At 40.6% G+C, this 19,167-nt stretch overlaps 1 protein-coding gene and 1 long non-coding RNA gene across 3 annotated transcripts; both read left to right on the plus strand.

Annotated features, from left to right (window-relative positions):
* Positions 1–308: 308 nt before the first annotated feature.
* LOC125339485 lies at positions 309–10,807 on the plus strand. Its single transcript, XR_007208545.1, has 3 exons — positions 309–320; positions 3,199–3,201; positions 10,451–10,807. It is a non-coding gene; the product is annotated as an uncharacterized LOC125339485 (long non-coding RNA).
* Positions 4,316–8,699, plus strand: LOC125339484 (CDKN2A interacting protein). 2 transcript variants are annotated; one of them, XM_048330655.1, is made up of 3 exons: positions 4,316–5,658; positions 6,114–6,213; positions 6,620–6,759. In XM_048330655.1, exons 1-3 carry the CDS (start codon positions 5,390–5,392, stop codon positions 6,626–6,628), a joined length of 378 nt encoding a protein of 125 aa, XP_048186612.1. In that variant the 5' UTR covers positions 4,316–5,389; the 3' UTR covers positions 6,629–6,759. The 2 variants fall into 2 exon arrangements, with proteins under 2 accessions (XP_048186612.1, XP_048186611.1); XM_048330654.1 differs by having other exon boundaries at positions 4,473–5,658; positions 6,114–6,244; positions 6,620–8,699.
* Positions 10,808–19,167: the final 8,360 nt, after the last annotated feature.

Raw genomic sequence — 19,167 nt, forward strand, 5'->3', positions numbered from 1 at the left:
AAAAGAAAAATAGTGACAGTACAACTGTCTCAGATATGGCCAAATAAAACCTCAAACACATTTCTAAGGTTCATTGAAAGTAAGCTTTATGTACATAATGTGGTTTATCCCTAACAATTCATGGTGAGACAGAGAAGCTGTGGGAAAATGGGACATGTCAAGCAGGAGCTAAGAATTCAGAGATTCACATTGCATTTAGAGAATAGCCTGATTAAAAACACACAGGTATTACTTTCTTGCTTTGAGCTTCATAATCTGGCACTGAGCTGCAGCACAAAGCAAAAAAAAAAAGCAGTTCCTCCCTCTGACCTTGCCCTCTTGTCCAGATGTCCTCAAACACTCTGAGAACAGACTGAAAATATCTTACAGAAAGGCACTTACCCTGAGCAAAAGAACATTTGATAAGTCAGAGCTTGAGTCTAGCGCCTTAGACCACTCGGCCCTCCTGACACCAGCAAATGAACATTTGGTAAAATGACTCTTTTGATCATGGAAGTGTTTGCAAAGAAGGATATTATCTTAAGGAAGGACACCTGGTTGACACATGGCAGCTGATAAAGCCATCCTTGTTTAATGGGATGCTCAAGGAAAATAGACATCTATCTCACAGTGACGCCATTTAATTGACTAGACTGGATATCTCTGCACCCAAATGATAATGCCAAAACAGCGGGACAGAAAAGGAGTGAATGTGCCAGGTGTCCAGAACAAAGCTAAGCATTTATCCTAACACGTATTTAAGACAAACCTCCAACCCTCAGTTTCACCACAAATGCCCCTGATGTCCGAGTGTTCTAGTACCTGCAGTCAAGTTTAGGTGTGTATTATTCTGTTGCTTTGCTTTGCCAATAAGCTTTCTTGAGTTCTACTTTGATGTGTCCTAAAATTATTTTTTTGTTGTTGTTTTATTTTCCCTAAAATTCTTTTTAGTGGCAATTCACAAACCCAGTATCCAAGGCCACGAGAGGTCTAAAAGGCCACAAAGTTGCTAAGCAGTAGACCCAGAATTCAAACTCAGGAATGTCTGTCTGCCTAAAAAAGGATATTCCTAACCGCTAAGACACAAGCTGTCCTTTCATTTGGCTTCTCAATTTCTTCGGGAACATTCCTTTTTACTAAAATGACTATTTAAACTCTCAATGCAGTCACACATTCATGTACTGGAGCTCTGTGAACAAATAAGTATAACTTGCTGATCTGTTTTGCTCCTAATTTCCAAATAGTCTGATGATTAAGTGGATTATTCCAGTCATAATCCTAGTGCCTAGATTCAGGCCTTAGCTCAGTTTCTATTCCTGTTTGAGTCCCCACACCTTCTAAGTTCATTAAAACTCCACCCACAAGCAATGACATGGCAGGAGACAAAGTCCTAGGCCAAAAGTCAGCAAACTGACTGTCCTTTTTGTTTCTTTTTCTTGGTCTACCATTAACTAATTGTTGGAACTTGAGTAATCACTTAGCTATTCTGTGGCTTGTTTTTCTCATTTACATAAAGGTAATTCTCTGAGGTCCTTCTCCAGGGCTGACTTTCCAGGACTCTTCTGAAGAGTCAAGGTTTCCTAAACCCATTAATTCACAGAAATTGAATTGCTAGTTCTTCTTTGATCTACGTATATATTTCCTGCCCAAATTTAAATAACACATATTCTGGGATAAGACATTGGTACAGAGTTTCAAAGGAATGGGAAAATAAAACCTATTACCTCATTTTACCAGCATTGAGAGAAACACAAATAATGAAAAGATGAAGTTGTTTTCAGTAAGGCTCTATATAAGACTATATAAATAAATATAAGAACTTCTAAAAATTCATCACTTTGGCTAAAATGCTGAGGTCTAGTAGTGTTTCCAGTAACAGCACCTCATGCAAACTGTCATGTGTCATTTGAAACTCTGCTTACTGCCATCCTTTTTTAGTAAGTTTTTTGGAATTTGGTTATTCTTCCGTTTATAATGTTGTCTCTGTTTCCTTGAGTGTAAATTCTTCAGTTTATTTTGTTAATTTTCCTTCATGATGCTGGGCTTGCTCAGATATTTTTTCATTCCTAGGGTAGGAACTTAGATATTTCATTTCCCCGGCCAGTGTTGATTTACGGTCTGGCTATATAACTTGACAGATCCATTGACTTCTCACTAAGCCTCAGGACACTGGCAGAGACTCTGGGGGGGGGGCCCCCCCCCAAGATAAAGCACAAGGCTGGCACTCACTTAAGCCATGGCCCTGTTTTTGGCTTTTTGGTGGTTAATTGGAGGTAAGAATCTCATGGACTTTCCTGCCTGGGCTGGATTTAAACCATGATCCTCAGATCTCAGCCTCCTGAGTAGCTACAGTGATATAGGAGTGAGTCACCAGGGCCCAGCAGCTGCTAAGATTTTTGTTGAATTTCTTCAGATTTGTGATACAGCAGCTATGTAAACAAATATGCTTCCAATTATAGCAGAAATTTTAATCTTCTGAAATTAAGAAAACTCAGTCCCCTGCTATTGGAAACTGTTCAGGGGTGGTGATGTTTAGGATTGGCTCCCTTTTCTCTTCAGATCTGGTTTTAACTTAGGGTAGTTATGGAGAAAGACTCAGGCATCAATTCTAGCAGTCTCTATGCTTCCTTCCATAGGCTCCATGGAAGGAGCCATCTGACCTCCCAGCATAAGCAATACACCTGCACTGATGCCAGTTTGAGGGTTCTTCCTTCATCATTTGGCACCACCTGGTATGACATCTGGCTGAAATGAACTGCCTCCTCCCTGGCTGATGTGACTGCATGACCCCCCCCCCCCTCCAAGTCTCTTATCACCAGGGACCATGGTTTCTGGCAGGCACTTCACCATTCAACCACTTACTGGAAAAGTTTTGGATTTCCTCTAGCCACTGAGGGTGTGCGTGTGTGCGTGTGTATGTGTGTGTCCATGTGTGTTGCAAAGCGTGAGAGAAAGGGAGCAGCAGGGTCAGGTATCACAGCTGTAAAAGGCCCTCTCCATGCTCATTTCTTCTAGAACCAATCCATTCTAGTTCAGGGTGCACTACACAGGCTTCCTTCTTCCAGAGGTTCAGGCAGAGCCCAGGCCTTCTTGTAGACCACATCTGTAAAGCAACTTCTATGAGCCAACAGCCCCCATTCTACCATTCACATCCGCCAGTGTACCTAGTCATCATCTTGGTTCTTCTGTCTTTTCTCTACAAATCTCTTCCCAGTCCAGCATGTTTTAGTTTTGGTGGTGCTGGGAATCAAGTCCAGGAGCTTTCACCTGCTATGCCTCTAGCTACTTGGGTAGTTGAGGTAGGAGGATAGCCAATTCAAAGTAGCTTGGGCAATTCAGGGAGACCCCTCTTTCTCTCTTACACACACAAATTATTTGGGAAATATACAATGTGTGTTCTTCCTTCAAGGCAATGAGGTTCATCACAAGAAGGCTACAGGGCTGGGAAGGTGGCTTAGTAGTAGGGTGCTTGCCTAGCATGCATGAAGCTCTGGGTTCAATTCAGCACCACATAAAAAAGCCAGAAGTGGCACTGTAGCTCAAGTGGTACAGCACTAGTCTTGGACAAAAGAAGCCCAGGGACAGTGTCCAGGCTCTGAGCTCAAGTCCCAGGACTGGCAAAAAAAAAAAGAAAAAAAAAAAGGCTACAGTACAAAAGAATAACAATAATCAGTTTAAAATTTTAATATGGGTATAATTAAATATCTATTAAATGTTTATTACCTTGGTATGTACACACAGATTCTTTCATTATAAAGGCTTTGCCACAAAGAATTCATGAAAGGAGAAACCACAAAATGTCTGCGTCTTTGGAACAATTTTTTTGCATCCCTTTCATTTCTCTTAATTTGCAGCAATTATTATAATAAAAGGTCAAAATAGCAAAACCCCAAGCAAAATCTCAAGCTACAGAGTCTCTTTTGTTTTCATAGTTTCTTTGGATATGGGTGGAGAAAAAGGGCAATATTGTTTTCATACAATATCCAAACCTTGATTGTTCCAACATGTAAATAAATTACTTGTTTTTTTCCTGGGGTAATTTTTTTTTTCCTTGGGGTCTGGGACTTGAATTCAGGGGAGGCATTGTCCCTTGGCCTTTTCCTTTTCTGCTCAAGGCTAAAGCTCTACCACTTTTAAGCTACAGCTCCACTTCCAGTTTTTAAGTGATCAATTGGAGGTGTCTCACATGACAGCTTTTCCTGCCTGGGCTTTGCTCAGAGCCAGGATCCTCAGATCTCCTGAGAAGCTAGGATTATCCGAGTGAGCCACCTGCGCCCGGCTTCTGGGTTAATCTTAAGTGTCATCACAAGTTACCTTTTTTTGCTTTATTATCCTGATTTACGCTTCTTCGCATCAAAGTGTATTTATTTAAAATAATTTCACCACATATCATGTCTCTACTTTTAAGCTATTAAATTTACTGTTTAATCTTAGTGCACACAGGTGCTTGAACTTGGGAACATTAACCGTAAAAGGGGCTCTCAGCAATTACGTTGTTTTTAGGGCTAGCTTTAAACGATTTAAAAAACAAAAAGCAGGGGAAAAAATAGCCGTGAGAGGAAAGGGTTTGTGGAGAAAGATAAGCAGACCTTTTGTCCGGCCGAAGTCAGCGTAATTTAAGGGAATATTATATAGCTGCGGCAGTCTCGGCGCCTAATGCTGTTTTGACTGTAAAGGCAATGGCGAGGCGCCAGGTCCTGGCCTTGGATGTGGATTCGGGGCCAGGACGCACCCCGGTACACCATTACCTTTCACACGGCCACTTAACAGGCACCCCGCGTTCCTAAACACCGAGACCCCGCCCGCCACGGAACGCGACCGGCCCGCGTTCGGAACCGCGCGCGAATCCATTTCCGGCGAAATCTAAAACTGGACGCGGGCTTTTGTTTACTTAGGCCAGTGTCGTCGGGCGGCGCCACCCCGGTCGCGTGGCTCAGCGGCGACCCAGGGTTCGCCCGGGCCCATGCCGGGGAGGGCGTTCAAAGCGTCCGAAGAGTAACAAAGCGAAGCCAGCCGCGGTCGGCGGGCAACCGCAGGGGCCGCCCCAGGGCGGGCGACGCGAGGCAGGAAGTGCCGGGCACCCGCCTGCCCTCCGGCCTTCTATCCTCCCGGCGTTCCCTCCGCGGCTCGGCGCCGCAAAGCATCCTGGGAGGAACGGCTCGCACCGGAAGTTCGCGCGTACGTGCGGCGGCGGCGAGGTTATAAAAGCCCGGACGCCGGCGGCAGGCGGAAGTGGGCGGTTCGGCTGCTCCCAGCGTTGTTGTTGGGTGTTGCGGCCTCTCGAGGGGCGTTCTCTGGAGGGCCGTCGGTGTAGGCCGCAGTGACAGGGCCACTGGCCTCCGCGCACCCTGCTCCTGCCTGTGCAGCGTCCGCTCGCTCGCGCCCTCCCTTCCCGTCCTGCAGGCCCAACATGGCGCAGGAGGTGTCGGAGTACCTGAGCCAGAACCCGCGGGCAGCCGCCTGGGTGGAGGCCCTGCGCTGCGAGGGCGAGACTGACAAACACTGGCGCCACCGCCGGGAGTTTCTGCTCCGCAACGCCGGAGACCTGGCCCCGGCCGGCGGCGCGGGCCCTGGGACCGAGGAAGCTGCCGAAGCCGAGGGCGGCACTCGCAATCGGCAGCTGCAGCAGCTCATCTCGTTTTCCATGGCCTGGGCAAACCACGTTTTCCTCGGGTGCCGGTGAGTGAGGACGCGCCCATGCCCAGCCTTCGGAAGGACGCCGGGCCGCCTCGCAGCGGGGCCCTCGGCGCTCCCGGTCCGGCCTCGGGCAGGGGAAGCTGTGAAGCGCGGGAATCGGCTGTACCCTGCTCTTGATTCTCAGGGCTAAAGGGCGACCCTGCAGCCGGCGAGGTTAGCCGAGAGGCTGCAGGTGGAGTCGGCATTAAGTTGCAAAGGGCGTCTGACATGGACGCTAGGATTAAAGGTTGAGAAGCCATGACCCACCGGCATTTGTTTATGGGCTTCCAGGAAACCATTTGGGGCGCTTTGGTTACACTTGCTTGATTGCAAACCAGGAAATGCAAGTTACTCTGGCATGTTTGTTTTTGTTTTTGCACATCACAAATAGAGTTTACACAGGTTGGGGAGTGTGAACCCTCACACTTTATAAAAGCCATTTTTTGCTTCTTTTTCAGGTATCCTCAAAAAGTTATGGATAAAATTCTTAGTATGGCTGAAGGCATCAAAGTGACAGATGCTCCAATCCATACAACAAGAGACGAACTGGTTGCCAAGGTGAAGAAAAGAGGGATATCGAGTAGCAATGGTTAGCAGATCATAGATGTGAACATACTTAGGAGTTTAGAAAATAAGTTTTGATGTAATTAGGAATTGTTATTACTAATTTTTTTAACAAATCAAAATTTGTAAAATGTTATTAATCGGTTGGAATGTTAAACTGTGTATGTTTTTTAGGCTCTGCGTTTGACTAGATTTTGAAGTGTTCATTGTCTGATGCTTAATTTAATATTAGAAATTTGATGTTATTCAACACTGCTATAAGAAATGAAGTTATTCCACTTTTAAAAGAAACTACTTGTCCCAAGATACTTTTTCCCTTATGCCTTTATTTTAACGAATGTCTTGTTAGCTGATTCCTATTGAGATATTCCTAATAAAATCTGTTTTTCCTTCTTTTTAGAAGGGGTAGAAGAGCCATCCAAAAAACGAGTCATAGAAGGAAAAAATAATTCTGCAGTTGAGCGAGATCATGGAAAAGTTTCTGCCAAAACAGAACGTTCATCAGCTCAACAGGAAAACAGTTCAAGCATGGGGTCATCGGCCAAATCAGAGAGTAGTGGAAGCTCAGCTCGGAGCTCTGCCACCTCCAGTCAGTGTAGCTCTGCAAGTGATGGAGATCGGTCTGTTACCAGCAAAAGTGGGAGCAGCATTTCCTCTCAGGTAACAGCGGCAGGTTCTGGAAAAGCTGAACCAGAAACTCCAGATAAACATGGTTCCGCATCATTTGTTTCTTCATTGTTGAAATCCAGTGTGAATAGTCATGGGACCCAGTCCACTGATTCCAGACAGCAAAGTGGATCACCTAAAAAATGTGCTTTGGAAGGTTCATCACTCTCAGCCTCTCAGAGCAGCTCAGAGATTGAGGTGCCCCTTTTGGGTTCCTCAGGAAGTTCAGAAGTAGAATTGCCATTATTGTCTTCTAAACCTAGTTCAGAGACAGTGCCGAGTGGGTTAACTTCCAAAACTAGTTCAGAGGCAAGTGTTTCATTATCAGTTTCTAAAAACAGTTCCTCAACAGGTACATCATTACTAACTCCCAAGAGCAGCTCAACAAATCCATCACTGCTAACCTCCAAAAGCACTTCCCAGGTAGCTGCATCACTGTTAGCTTCCAAAAGCAGCTCCCAGACCAGTGGGTCTCTGATTTCCAAAAGCACTTCCTTAGCAAGTGTGTCCCAGCTAGCCTCCAAGAGCAGTACTCAGAGTAGCAGTTCACAGTTGCCTTCTAAAAGTACTTCACAGTCAAGTGACAGTCCCATCAAATTCACTTGTTGCAAGTTAACTAATGAAGATGTCAAACAGAAGCAGCCCTTCTTCAATAGGCTGTATAAAACAGTTGCATGGAAGTTAGTAGCAGTTGGTGGCTTTAGTCCCAATGTGAACCATGGAGAGCTCCTAAATGCAGCTATTGAGGCTCTGAAAGCAACACTCGATGTCTTTTTTGTTCCATTAAAAGAACTGGCAGATCTGCCTCAAAATAAGAGCTCTCAAGAAAGTATTGTTTGTGAATTAAGGTGTAAGTCTGTGTATTTGGGCACTGGCTGTGGAAAAAGCAAAGAAAATGCAAAAGCAGTGGCATCAAGAGAAGCACTGAAGTTATTCCTCAAGAAGAAAGTGGTGGTAAAAATATGTAAAAGGAAATACAGAGGCAGTGAAATAGAAGATCTGGTACTCCTTGATGAAGAATCAAGACCTGTTAATTTACCTCCAGCATTAAAACATCCTCAAGAATTAGTATAATATGTCCAAAATGTCACTGCTTACAGTATCTGGTATTTGAAGAGAAAAACTGGCTTTTGTACAATATAAAACATAGGCTTTCACAAATTTTGTATTGCTTTTTTCCAGTTTTGCAGAAAATTTACATTCTAGTTGTCTTCACAAAAGTAGAAATTGTAAATAATTTGTGAATGACAGTATACATTAAAAGGTATGCATTAACAGCATACCAGTATGTTCTATTTGCTGAAGAAAATACTGTCTTCTATTTTTAATGATACATTAGGTACGATATGTAGTTCTGTAGAATCTTAAAATTTTTGTAATACTTTCAATTTGGTGAAGATGTATTAAGTTGTCTACCATGCTTTTTTTCTAGCTGAATAAACCACATCAAAGAAAAGGGGGACCACAGTATTTGAAAGTCTGTAAAACTGATTTTAAGAATGTTGCCCATAATATTGAGTATGTCTGTTAAAGAATAAAAGGAAAAATAGTTGCCTCAGACTATTTTTATGAGAAGCATTTTTAAGATAGAAAGCAGTGTAAAGTACTTGTTATTTTATTCTGAAGTTGTTTAAAATTCATGATTTTCATGCTGATTCTTTAAGCTGATTAACTTATGTTTTGAGGTAAAAAGGCAATTTACACATTTTCTCAATGACATAAATGTGGGTTTCTATATTAAGCATATTTTGTGACTACTGTTAACAGATTGATTTGTTTAGATATTAAACGCTTTAAGCTATTTTACCTTTCAAGAAGTTGTGTTGGTTTTTTTTTACTCCCTAAGTTAGAACCAATTCTGCAAATTGGCTACTCACAAGTCAATGCAGATTGCAGCCAAGTAAGTTATATTTTTTTATGGGTAGGGAAGTAACAATTTTGAAGTCTAGAACAAGGTGTTTTTTGTGACTACAAATCTCAAGAAAATACTACTGAGAACTATTGAGACCCATGTTCAGTTTCTTACGAAGTGGAATCTTGTTTAGGAGATTATGACTGTATTAATCTGTTTGGGTATATTCTATTTTCAAACTCTGGCCTAAGATGTTTGGGTATATTTGTGGCCTTTAGCTTTCTAGATGGATGTTAGTAGATGCTATATACTGAACAATAATGGTGATGATGTACAAAGAACCTTTCTGGGCCAGTTGTATTGGCATTGAACATAAGTAACACAGTTTTGGTAATGTATATGGAAGTTATTCCTATCCTAGGAATAATAGATGAGGATGTTCTAGTTTTCTGTTTTTGAAATGCAATTGTCAGGGATGTTTTTATTTTACCAAAAGTTTTGGTTCTAAAGGTAATTTATTGGGGGCTGGGGATATGGCCTACTTAAAGCCCTGGGTTCGATTCCCCAGCACCACATATACAGAAAATGGCCGGAAGTGGCGCTGTGACTCAAGTGGCAGAGTGGCTAGCCTTGAGCAAAAAGAAGCCAGGGATAGCGCTCAGGCCCTGAGTCCAAAGCCCAGGACTGGCAAAGAAAAAAAAAAAAAGATAATTTATTGGATACCAGAGCTAAAATCCATATTCTGTAAATGAGTTGCCCTGGTGTATTGTGGGGAGCAATAACATGAATGTATTATGAAGCACTTTTAATTCCCATAGTCTTGGAATATGTATTTTGAGAATACTTAATAGAAAGGTGAGCCAAAATACTAGAATTAATATGTTCTTGAAATATATCTTAGGTGACTTGGCAATTTCTAAAAATGATTTGTTTTATGTTAATAAAGAAGTTATTGAAAATACTTACAGTAACTTTTATGTGGAGGAATCTTCCTGACGTAAGAGCAAAGGTAAGCATTTGTTGGAATCTGACTTAAGAGAAATACTATATAATACCTTAGGTACAGTCTCTCAACAGTGTGGTATAAATAAAAACAGGCTTTTGGGTCTGTTCTTGAGGTAGAATCTTGGTTCTGCCTCTTGATAAAATGGAAACTCAGAATTGAATAAAATAGGACTAATATCTCCTTTATAGGTCTGTGAAAATGAGAGACTACCTAGCATAGTACAAGTATACTATATTTTAGTATGTATTTAAATGTTCTTTCTCATAAGATTTACAGTAACTACTCTCATTTGCATAATTTTAATAGAATATAGGAAAACATTGATAGAATCTTGTAAAATAGAAAATGAAACGTAATTTGTTCAAAGAATTCCTAGTCTTAGTTTTACTTCAGAACCCAAACCCTTAAGTCTTTTGTCTTTTCACTATATGAACAAGTTTCTGGGAAACCATATCAATGTGGTTTTTCTATCAGCTATACCGTCATTCCAAGCCCCTTGAAGTAAATCACTGCAGAAATTCTGTTGTTAATGACTTGGGGTGGAGGCAGTACTAGGTTTGAACTTGGGACCTTATCCTTGATCAATGGCTTTCTGCTTGAACTATACCTCTAGCTTAGCTTTTTGCTGGTTATTTTAGAGATGGAGTCCAGTGTACTTTTCTGCCCAGGCTGCTTTTAAACCATGATCCTGTGGGTCTTGGCCTCAGTAGCTGGGGATATAGACATGAGACATTGGCAACTGGAAGAATAGTTTTTTTTTTTGTTTTTGGTGGTACTGGGTTTTAACCTTAGGGCTTTGTGTTTGCCAGGGAAGTGCTTTCCCACTCTACCACTTGAGCCACTCCTCTAGTCCAACTTTTTGCTGATTATTTTGGAAATGTAGTAGGTATTTCTGACCAGGTTGGCTTCTAGCCAAGAGTGTTGGACAAGTTATGTGGCCCTGAATTCGATCCCTAGTACTGAAAAGACCAAAACAAAAAACTTTAAGGGCTAGAAATGTATTTCAGTGGTAGAGTGTTTACTTAGCATACTTTGTAGTCCTGAGCACCTTCCCCCAAAGGAAAATTGGGGGCTGGGAATATGGCCTAGTGGCAAGAGTGCTTGCCTCATATACATGAAGCCCTGGGTTCGATTCTTCAGCACCACATATATAGAAAACAGTCAGAAATGGTGCTGTAGCTCAAGTGGCAGAGTGCTAGCCTTGAGCAAAAAGTCAGGGACAGTGCTCAGGCCCTGAGTCCAAGGCCCAGGACTGGCCAACAAAACGGGGAAGTATTTTCTAGACATAGTATTTGTGTAATTTGGGACAATTTACAGACAGTGATATAGTCAGTGATGAAATGAATACTTGAAACGTATGTAATGACCCCTGTCTCGTTGATAAGGAAAAAATGGTTCTCATGGAAACTACAGGTTTCAGAGAAGCATTTTTAGTTACCAGTGTGCCCTAATAGTAGAGCATACTTACAGATGGACTTACTGCACATGCTCAACAACCTGTAGCTTGGAAATCAATATAGTTTACAATACATGTACTTTGAATATATTTAATAAGAAAAATTAGGTAAAATAAGGACACTATTTTGAAAATACTCTTCCTATGTAATTCACATTTTTAAGCAGCCATTGTGATATTATGTCTCCTATGTAAGGTAGGAATCTAATTGTACAAAGGAGTTGCCATTAAGCAAATCAGTTTATGAGTGCAATACATCTTGAATAATGCAGCCTGGAAAGTTTTGAAGATAAAAGCAGCAGGTATTTCAGCCATGGGTCCTGACTGCTATAGTGTGAATTTTGCCTTTGTCCAATAATGCTGAGGTAGAAAAAAGAACTAGTAAATTGTTTTTTTCTTCATCTCCTGACTATAATCCAAAATATACAGGGGTCCAAAAAGCCAAAGCAAAGGGGGCCTAAGTAAAATATGGCATCAAGATCCTATATCCAGAGCCCCTTAGTTACACAACACCAGGGGAGCCATTCACAAGAATGCTACTTGGAGTTAGGGAACAAAAGTCATTTTTGGATTCCTTGAAATTAACGTATTAGGGAACATTTTCAAAGCAATTTGAAATGGTTCTATGAAGCATGTTCATGAAGGTAGGATCTGCTAATGTTAGTTGCTAATGCTGTTCATACTTGGACACAAATTACTTTGCCCAACACATTCTTCTACAGGAGGAATTATTTCAAGATTAGCTTAAAATCAAGTCATGAGAATAAGGCTATATGAGTTGTGGGTTTGTTTATTCCTGTTCACACATGGGGAAAGTCCAGGAATTAGATAAAGATTGAGCTCATGTAGAATATAATTTGAGTGTCGGCTTTGTGTTCTCCACAAGTAGAAAATGTCCCTTAACTACAAATATAATGGTACATATACAATAGCACAACTACCTAAAGATAAGATATTTTCAAATCATTGCGAGTAAAAATGTAGCTAATGATCCTATTAAAGCTCTTAAAATTATATTACTTAAGGAGTTACTGTTGAACAAATCAGTTTGTAAGTACAACACATCTTGATTGATGTACTCCCTTTATTTTCAAAACAAATGGCTAGAGCCAACTGCAACAGCCTTGAGATATTTCACGTTTTCCTAATGTAAGAATTCTGTTAAGGGGCTGGGAATGTGACTTAGTGATAGACTGCTTGCCTAGCATGCATGAAGCCTTGGGTTCCATTCCTCAGTACCACATTCTCAAAAAAAAGCCAGAGGTGGTGCTGTGGCTCAAGTGGTAAAGTGCTAGCTTTGAGCAAAAAAAGGAAGCCAAGGACTGCTCAGGCTCCTGAGTTCAAGCCTCAGGACTGGCCAAAAATTAAAAAATTCTGTTGACAGGTAAGGACATTGGAAAAAACCTAATTTCAAAAATGTTAAAAGCCATTGATGTAAAAATATTGTTATTAAGGAGTAAGAGTTTTTCATTAAATATACAGTATGCTAGCATTTAAAACAAAAAATACTTTCCAAGTGGGAGATTAAGGGCATAATATAAACATGTTTTAAGGGTAACCTCTGGGCGAAAACCAAAATCTATTTAAAAGAAGACATACATACAAAACAGAATAAATCATACTGTGACATCTTAAGAAACAAAAGGAGAAACTACAAAATAGGACAAAACCAACACAAAGCATATCTGTCTCAAAAAGTAAGTTTCCAGACCAAATCTCGAAGCACAATCCAACCACACCCAGGAAACAAGTATGCAGAAAGTTTGAAAATAAAAAGATTGGCAGAACACAGCAATAAAAATAAAAAGTATCAGAAGAGATAATGGGTATAAGACACGTAACATTGCCTTGTAAATAGCAAGTATACTGTTGGCAAGTTACACCAAAAAGAGCAGGATTGAATTCATCCTGTCAGATAAGGTAAAATTGAGTTAACTTATTATAAAGCATGCCACTTCATAATGATAAAAGGCATAATTCACAGTATAGATCTAACAGTTATGAATAGTTAAACACCAAAATGTAGAGACCTGACATTTAACATGAAAAAAGGAGAGGAAGAACTGAAATACCATGTATGCTGATGGTGCTCAGTCACTTCACATGGTCCATGACAGCTCAAATGGGCAGAAAAGGCTGAAGAGGCTGTTATGCAAATAATTAAACAGACCTAACATATGCAAATATATGAAGTGTTTGTGGCAAGCCTCAGATGAAATATAATTGTATAGACAATTACCTTATACTGCAGTGAGATTAGGAACTAACATCACTCAAAAAGGTGTGGGGGAGGTAGGGTATTAAGTTGCCCTGACTAGCTTGCAACTCTCAATCTTCCAACTTCAGCCTCCCCAGTAGCTGGGTTTATAGGCATATGCCATGGTACTAAGCTTGGCAACTGGAAATTTTAAAACATTCTTAAACTAGCAAAAATAGAAGACACTGAATTTTGAATATACGGGCTATTGCTTAAGTAATGCTTAGATTCTAAGTCAAAATAAGAAGCAAACTAAGGAAGAAAAACTGGGGGTACTGGTAGTTCCTATCTGAACTATCCTATCAGAAGGATTGTGGTTCTGGGTCAGCCTGTGCAGAAAAGTCTATAATTTGCAACATGGACCTGTGAGTCTGGCAGGGTTTGTTTCTGTGGTTGGCATTATTAGAAAATTGTATATGAACCTTCATAATCTCCTGGAGTTTTTTTTTTTTGGGGGGGGGAGGTTATTTTGTTTATGTGTGTGTTGTGTGTTTGCTAATAATGGGTCTTAAGACCTCACACTTGCTGGGCTTTTTCACTTACAGCTGGCAATTAAACATTTGAATCAAGCCTCCAGATTTTTGCTGGTTAATGGGAGATAAGAGTCCCATGGATTTTTTTGCCTGGGGTGGCTTTGAAATAGGATCCTCAGAGTTCAGCCTCCTGAGCAGTTAGGATTACAGGAATGAACCCGACACCTTGCAGGGAGTGATTATTGATGAGACTTGGGAAGATTGAAGTGTTTTATATCAGTTTGTTGTTCAGAGAACTATCTAGCAATTTTGTGTCAGGGTCTTGCCTTTTTGCTCAGCTCTTTCTCTCACATATGATATTCCACCTACTTGAGTTGTATCTCCAGATCTGGCTTTTTGGCTGGTTAGTGAGTCCTCTGGTTTTGTTTGCCTGACTTTTTTGACGTTGAACCAAGATCTTCAGATCTCAGCTTCCCAAGTAACTAGGATTACAGGAGTGAGAGACCAGTGCCCAGTGCACCTAGCAGCTTGAAATATTTGATCTCTTCATAATTTAGTCATTCTTGAGTTCTAGATTTCAAAGATTTTGGCTTTGTTTGGGAAGGTAGGTCTTTTTTTTTTTTTTTTTTGCCAGTCTTAGGACTTGAGCTCAGGGCCTAGGCACTGTCCTTAAGCTTTTTTTTGCTCAAGGCTAGTACTCTATCACTTGAGCCACAGTTCTACTTCTGGATTTTTGTGGTTAGTTGGAGATAAAAGAGTCTCACAAACTTTCCTTCCCAGGTTGGCTTCAAACTTTGATCCTCAGATCTCAGTCTCCTGAGTAGCTAGTTCAAGAAGGAGCCAATTTCAAACTTATTCCATTTGTGTTGCTCTGTAATAGCTTGTCTGACATTAACTTCTTTGCCTCTCCCACCATCCACCCCGACACTAAAGAAAAATAAGGTGCATCTTAGCTTCAGTAATGACTCATGAACTTTTATTTTCTTATATTCTTAAAGGAATTGAATTTGTTCTTGGTTTATTGAATTTCTACCATTCACATATTTAAAGTTGAATTGATTTTCTGTGAATGACAGTCATTAAGACCATTCCCTGTACATGGTTACAGGTTAAAAGCTACTTAATTCAGTGGCTTCTGATCACTCCTGAAGTCCAATGCTCTGAAGAATTTAGTAGGGGGCAGGTGGTTCTAGAGAAAGCCACATTGCTTGCTGCTTTCCTAGAGGTCCCCCATTGCTCTGAGAACACTGCCTATGCTCAGAAATGTAGAGCAGATCCTATATTGCCCAGCAGATTGGTGCACTGATTATAATGGCAAACAGCTACATAGAGCTGTATTTATGAACTTTTTTAATCCTAAAAAGAATCATTATCAGTAACTCTTTGATAGTATTTACCAACCACAACAAAATATGAATTCTACTTTCATGCTTTTTTTCTTACACTGCAGATAATTAGTTTTTCTTTCTAAAATTCTAGAACTCTCTCATATCCATATCCAGGCTGGTCATCACCTCTATGTCTACTATACAAATGTGGTTTTGATGCAGAACCACTATCCAACACACAGAAAACACTGGAACAGAAAAAAAAAAAATCAGGAATTCCAGTAACTGGCTCCCTCCTTATCAGTACTGGAGCTTTCCTATGTCTTTGGAGATAAGAGGCTTTATATAATATTCTGAAGAACACAGACTTGTATATTATCTAAAGCATTTTAAAATTTATGTCAAATCTACACCTAAGTATTTTCTATCAATATTTTTTTATCAGACAGAAATGAATAAACTTGGAAAGAACCTGGAGAGTTTAAGACTAGCCCTAACCACGGCCTGATAGCTCACATCCTTCAAGAGGCCTTCTTTGGCCATGTAAGTCAATAAAATAATTCTCATCTAACCACACTATCTTTAAGTTCTCTCTCCCCTTTTTCTCTCTCTGCTGGTACTGGGGTTTGAACTCAGGGGTTTCTGCTCATTCGGTTCATTTGAATTAGTTGGACAAGTATCTGTGAGGATGTGGAAAAAGTATTTTGACTACAAGGAAGAAGATTCTTGGACTTGAAAGGGAAGTAAAATTTTAGGAAGATCGTGTTAGAATAGAAAACCTTGAAATGTTTCCCATGCCATTTATCCGTAAGACTAAGGGAAAGTGTCCATAAACCTCAGTGTTACTGAAAGTTACCTGGAGATTCTGCAGAGTAAAATAGTGTTTCTTTCCATTTCAACACACTGGCAAGAGTCTCTTGATTTTTTTTAGTGGCGATAAAAATTATAACTGTAGTCAGATAGTACATTCTAGGTGAGATTCACTGCACACTCCCTGGACAAATTCTAAGTGGTGTGAAAGACAAATACCCTTACTTACATGTACAATGAGTAAGAATTTCATTCTAAGGTTTAACTTAGTGCATGCAAGTTTTTCTAGGTTAACAAGCTATAAGAACAAGGGCAAAAGTTTTCATTTGAATTTTTATTTTAAATTAACCTGAGGAGATAGCATTTGTACAATATAAGCCCAAGTATTGTTATAAAGAAGCAAATTTACTTATTTTTAATTTAATTTCAAAGATAATAGATAAAGCCCTGTATCTGATACTTAGTACTGCAGGAAAAAAGAGAAAAAGAGGGTAGGTGGAAGGAAAAACTTTAGAAAAAAGATACTATTCGTTTTAAATAGGGGTGGGGAGAACTCTTACAACATGCATATTATATACCATGCATCATATATCATTACTCTTTTACATAGTAGAAATTTACAATAATACTTTTGTGGTAACTCAGGTAAGTTTTAAAAAGTATGAAATTTAAAGGAAGGCAAACCTTTCCTACCTATACTATTGATATCCTTCAATATGTTCTTTGTAGGGAAAGAGCTCTACACAAATAGGCTCTAGATTCCCCCAACATAATGGCTGGGGACGTATTCACTAAGGAGATAGTTTGGCCACGAGAGGGCAGCATAAGGGCACTGATTTCTTGGAGAATAAACTTAAAAAGAAGGAAAAGCAGGTAGTAACTTACTCAACAACTAAGTATTAGTACCAAACACATAAGAAGTTTACATTCACTAAAGGACAGAATGGTAGTATCTGTTGTTAAAAGGTGCCTGCTTCCAAGTTTCAACAAACATTACATTTTTCTCTTCTTTCTCATTTCTGGTCACCATTCCTCTTAATTATGGATGGTAATTCAGATGAGGTGTTGATCATTTCCTAAGTAGAACAATTACTACAACAAAAAGTGTCAGCCAGGCACCAGTGGCTTATGCCTGTAATCCTAGCAGCTCGAGAGGCTGAGATCCGAGGATCACAATTCCAAACCAGCCTGGGCAGGAAAGTCTGTGAGATATATCTCCAATAAAAACTATCAAAAAAGCCACAAATGGAGCTGTGGCTTAATTGGTAGCATGCTAGCAGTGAGCAAAACAGCCCAGGGACAATGGCCAAGCCCTGAGTTGAAGTCCTAGGCCCAGCACATTAAAAAAAAGAATGTGTCACTATTCCTTATAGGCATTACTTCACATTTTTCTTTTGCCAGTGTCATTGTTGGAATTTATTTCCTCTCTTGACATATAAACCTAAATTATTGGTCACCTGGTCATTTATTAAAAAAAGAGTGTAGACTCCTGATTTTCCCCATTATTATCATCTCTTGCAGAACTCAAAAGATTCTAGGCCACCATCCTAGCTTGCCTACCTCTTGACTACTGGGCCAGTTTTCCCTTCCTCAAACCCAAGCCTCAAGGCTTAGATCCTGGCTGTACCCTCTTATCTGCTGTTGTCTTGAAAGATTCCTCCTCATCCTTCAGCTCTCATGGTAAGTGCAACTCTCTAGAATGAATGTCCTCCGTGGCCATTTGACATTTCAGTAAAAATACTTTTCAATGATATCCTCCTTTCAATCATCTACTTTGAATGATATTCACATTTCCCACAATAGTACATAATCACGCATTGTTTTTGTCTCATTTATGAGTATAGTTAGCTTTCATAAATTCTGATTACCTTCAAGGTTTTTCTGGAGTAAATGATTCTTTTCAGTAAATCAAGAGGAAATTGACCTACATTATAATACAGTGTGCATTTAATATTGCTGAAAATGAGAGGAATAAAGTAAATATTATTTTTTTGTAATAATCCTAATTTTCTTTTGAGCCATACTTGCTAAGCAGGTACTTTTCTTCTTGAGCCACATCTCAATCATTCTCAGTTTTGTTTTGTTTTTAAATTACAGTATGTTTACTGTTAGAGGAAAACACAGAAAAAGCTTAAGGAAGCTGGGCACTGGTGGCTCACACCTGTAATCCTAGCTACTCAGGAAGCTGAGATTTATGGATCACGGTTCAAAACCAGCCTGTGCAGGAAAGTCCATGAGACACTTATCTCCAATTATCCCCCAGAAAACCAGAAGAGGCTCTGTAGCTCAAAGTGGTAGAGCACTAGCCTTGAGTGCAAAAGCTCAGGGACAGGGGCTGGGAACGTGGCTTAGAGATAGAATGCTTGCCTAGCATGCATGAAGCCCTGGGTTCAATTCCTCAGCACTACATAAACAGAAAAAGTCAGAGGGCTCTGTGGCTCAAGAGGTAGTGCTAACCTTGAGCAAAAAGAAGCCAGCGACAGTGCTCAGGTCCTGAGTCCAAGCCCCAGGATTGGTTAAAAAAAAAAAAAAAAAAAGCTCAGGGACAGCACCCAGGCCCTACAAGGGGTATGTGTGTGTGTGTGTGGGGGGGGGGAATCCAAAAAAAGTAAAAGCTAAAGGGCAGTACTCAGGTTCTGAATTCAAACCCTATTACCAGCATACACACACAAAAAGTAATGAGTCTTCCCTGTGATTACAAAATTAAGAGCCATGGGATGGGAATATGGTCTAGTGGTAGAGTGCTTGCCTCGTATACATGAAGCCCTGGGTTCGATTCCTCAGCACCACATATATAGAAAAAGCTGGAAGTGGCGCTGTGGCTCAACTGGTAGAGTGCTTGCTAGCCTTGAGCAAAAAGAAGCCAGGGACAGTGCCCAGGCACTGAGTTCAAGCCCCACGACTGTCAAAAAAACAAAACAAGGGGCTGGGGATATAGCCTAGTGGCAAGAGTGCCTGCCTCGGATTCACGAGGCCCTAGGTTCGATTCCCCAGCACCACATATACAGAAAACGGCCAGAAGTGGCGCTGTGGCTCAAGTGGCAGAGTGCTAGCCTTGAGCGGGAAGAAGCCAGGGACAGTGCTCAGGCCCTGAGTCCAA

Source organism: Perognathus longimembris, chromosome 21 (genome assembly GCF_023159225.1).
Source record: "Perognathus longimembris pacificus isolate PPM17 chromosome 21, ASM2315922v1, whole genome shotgun sequence".
NCBI classification, from domain to species: Eukaryota; Metazoa; Chordata; class Mammalia; order Rodentia; family Heteromyidae; genus Perognathus; species Perognathus longimembris.

What these genes read in the sequence shown, in the direction of transcription:
- LOC125339484 (XM_048330654.1), top strand. Translation starts at nt 5,390, where the DNA reads ATGGCGCAGGAGGTGTCGGAGTACCTGAGCCAGAACCCGCGGGCAGCC. An exon ending in CACGTTTTCCTCGGGTGCCG is followed by an intron (nt 5,659 to 6,113) that starts GTGAGTGAGGAC and finishes CTTCTTTTTCAG; the next exon opens with GTATCCTCAAAAAGTTATGG. An exon ending in AGGGATATCGAGTAGCAATG is followed by an intron (nt 6,245 to 6,619) that starts GTTAGCAGATCA and finishes CCTTCTTTTTAG; the next exon opens with AAGGGGTAGAAGAGCCATCC.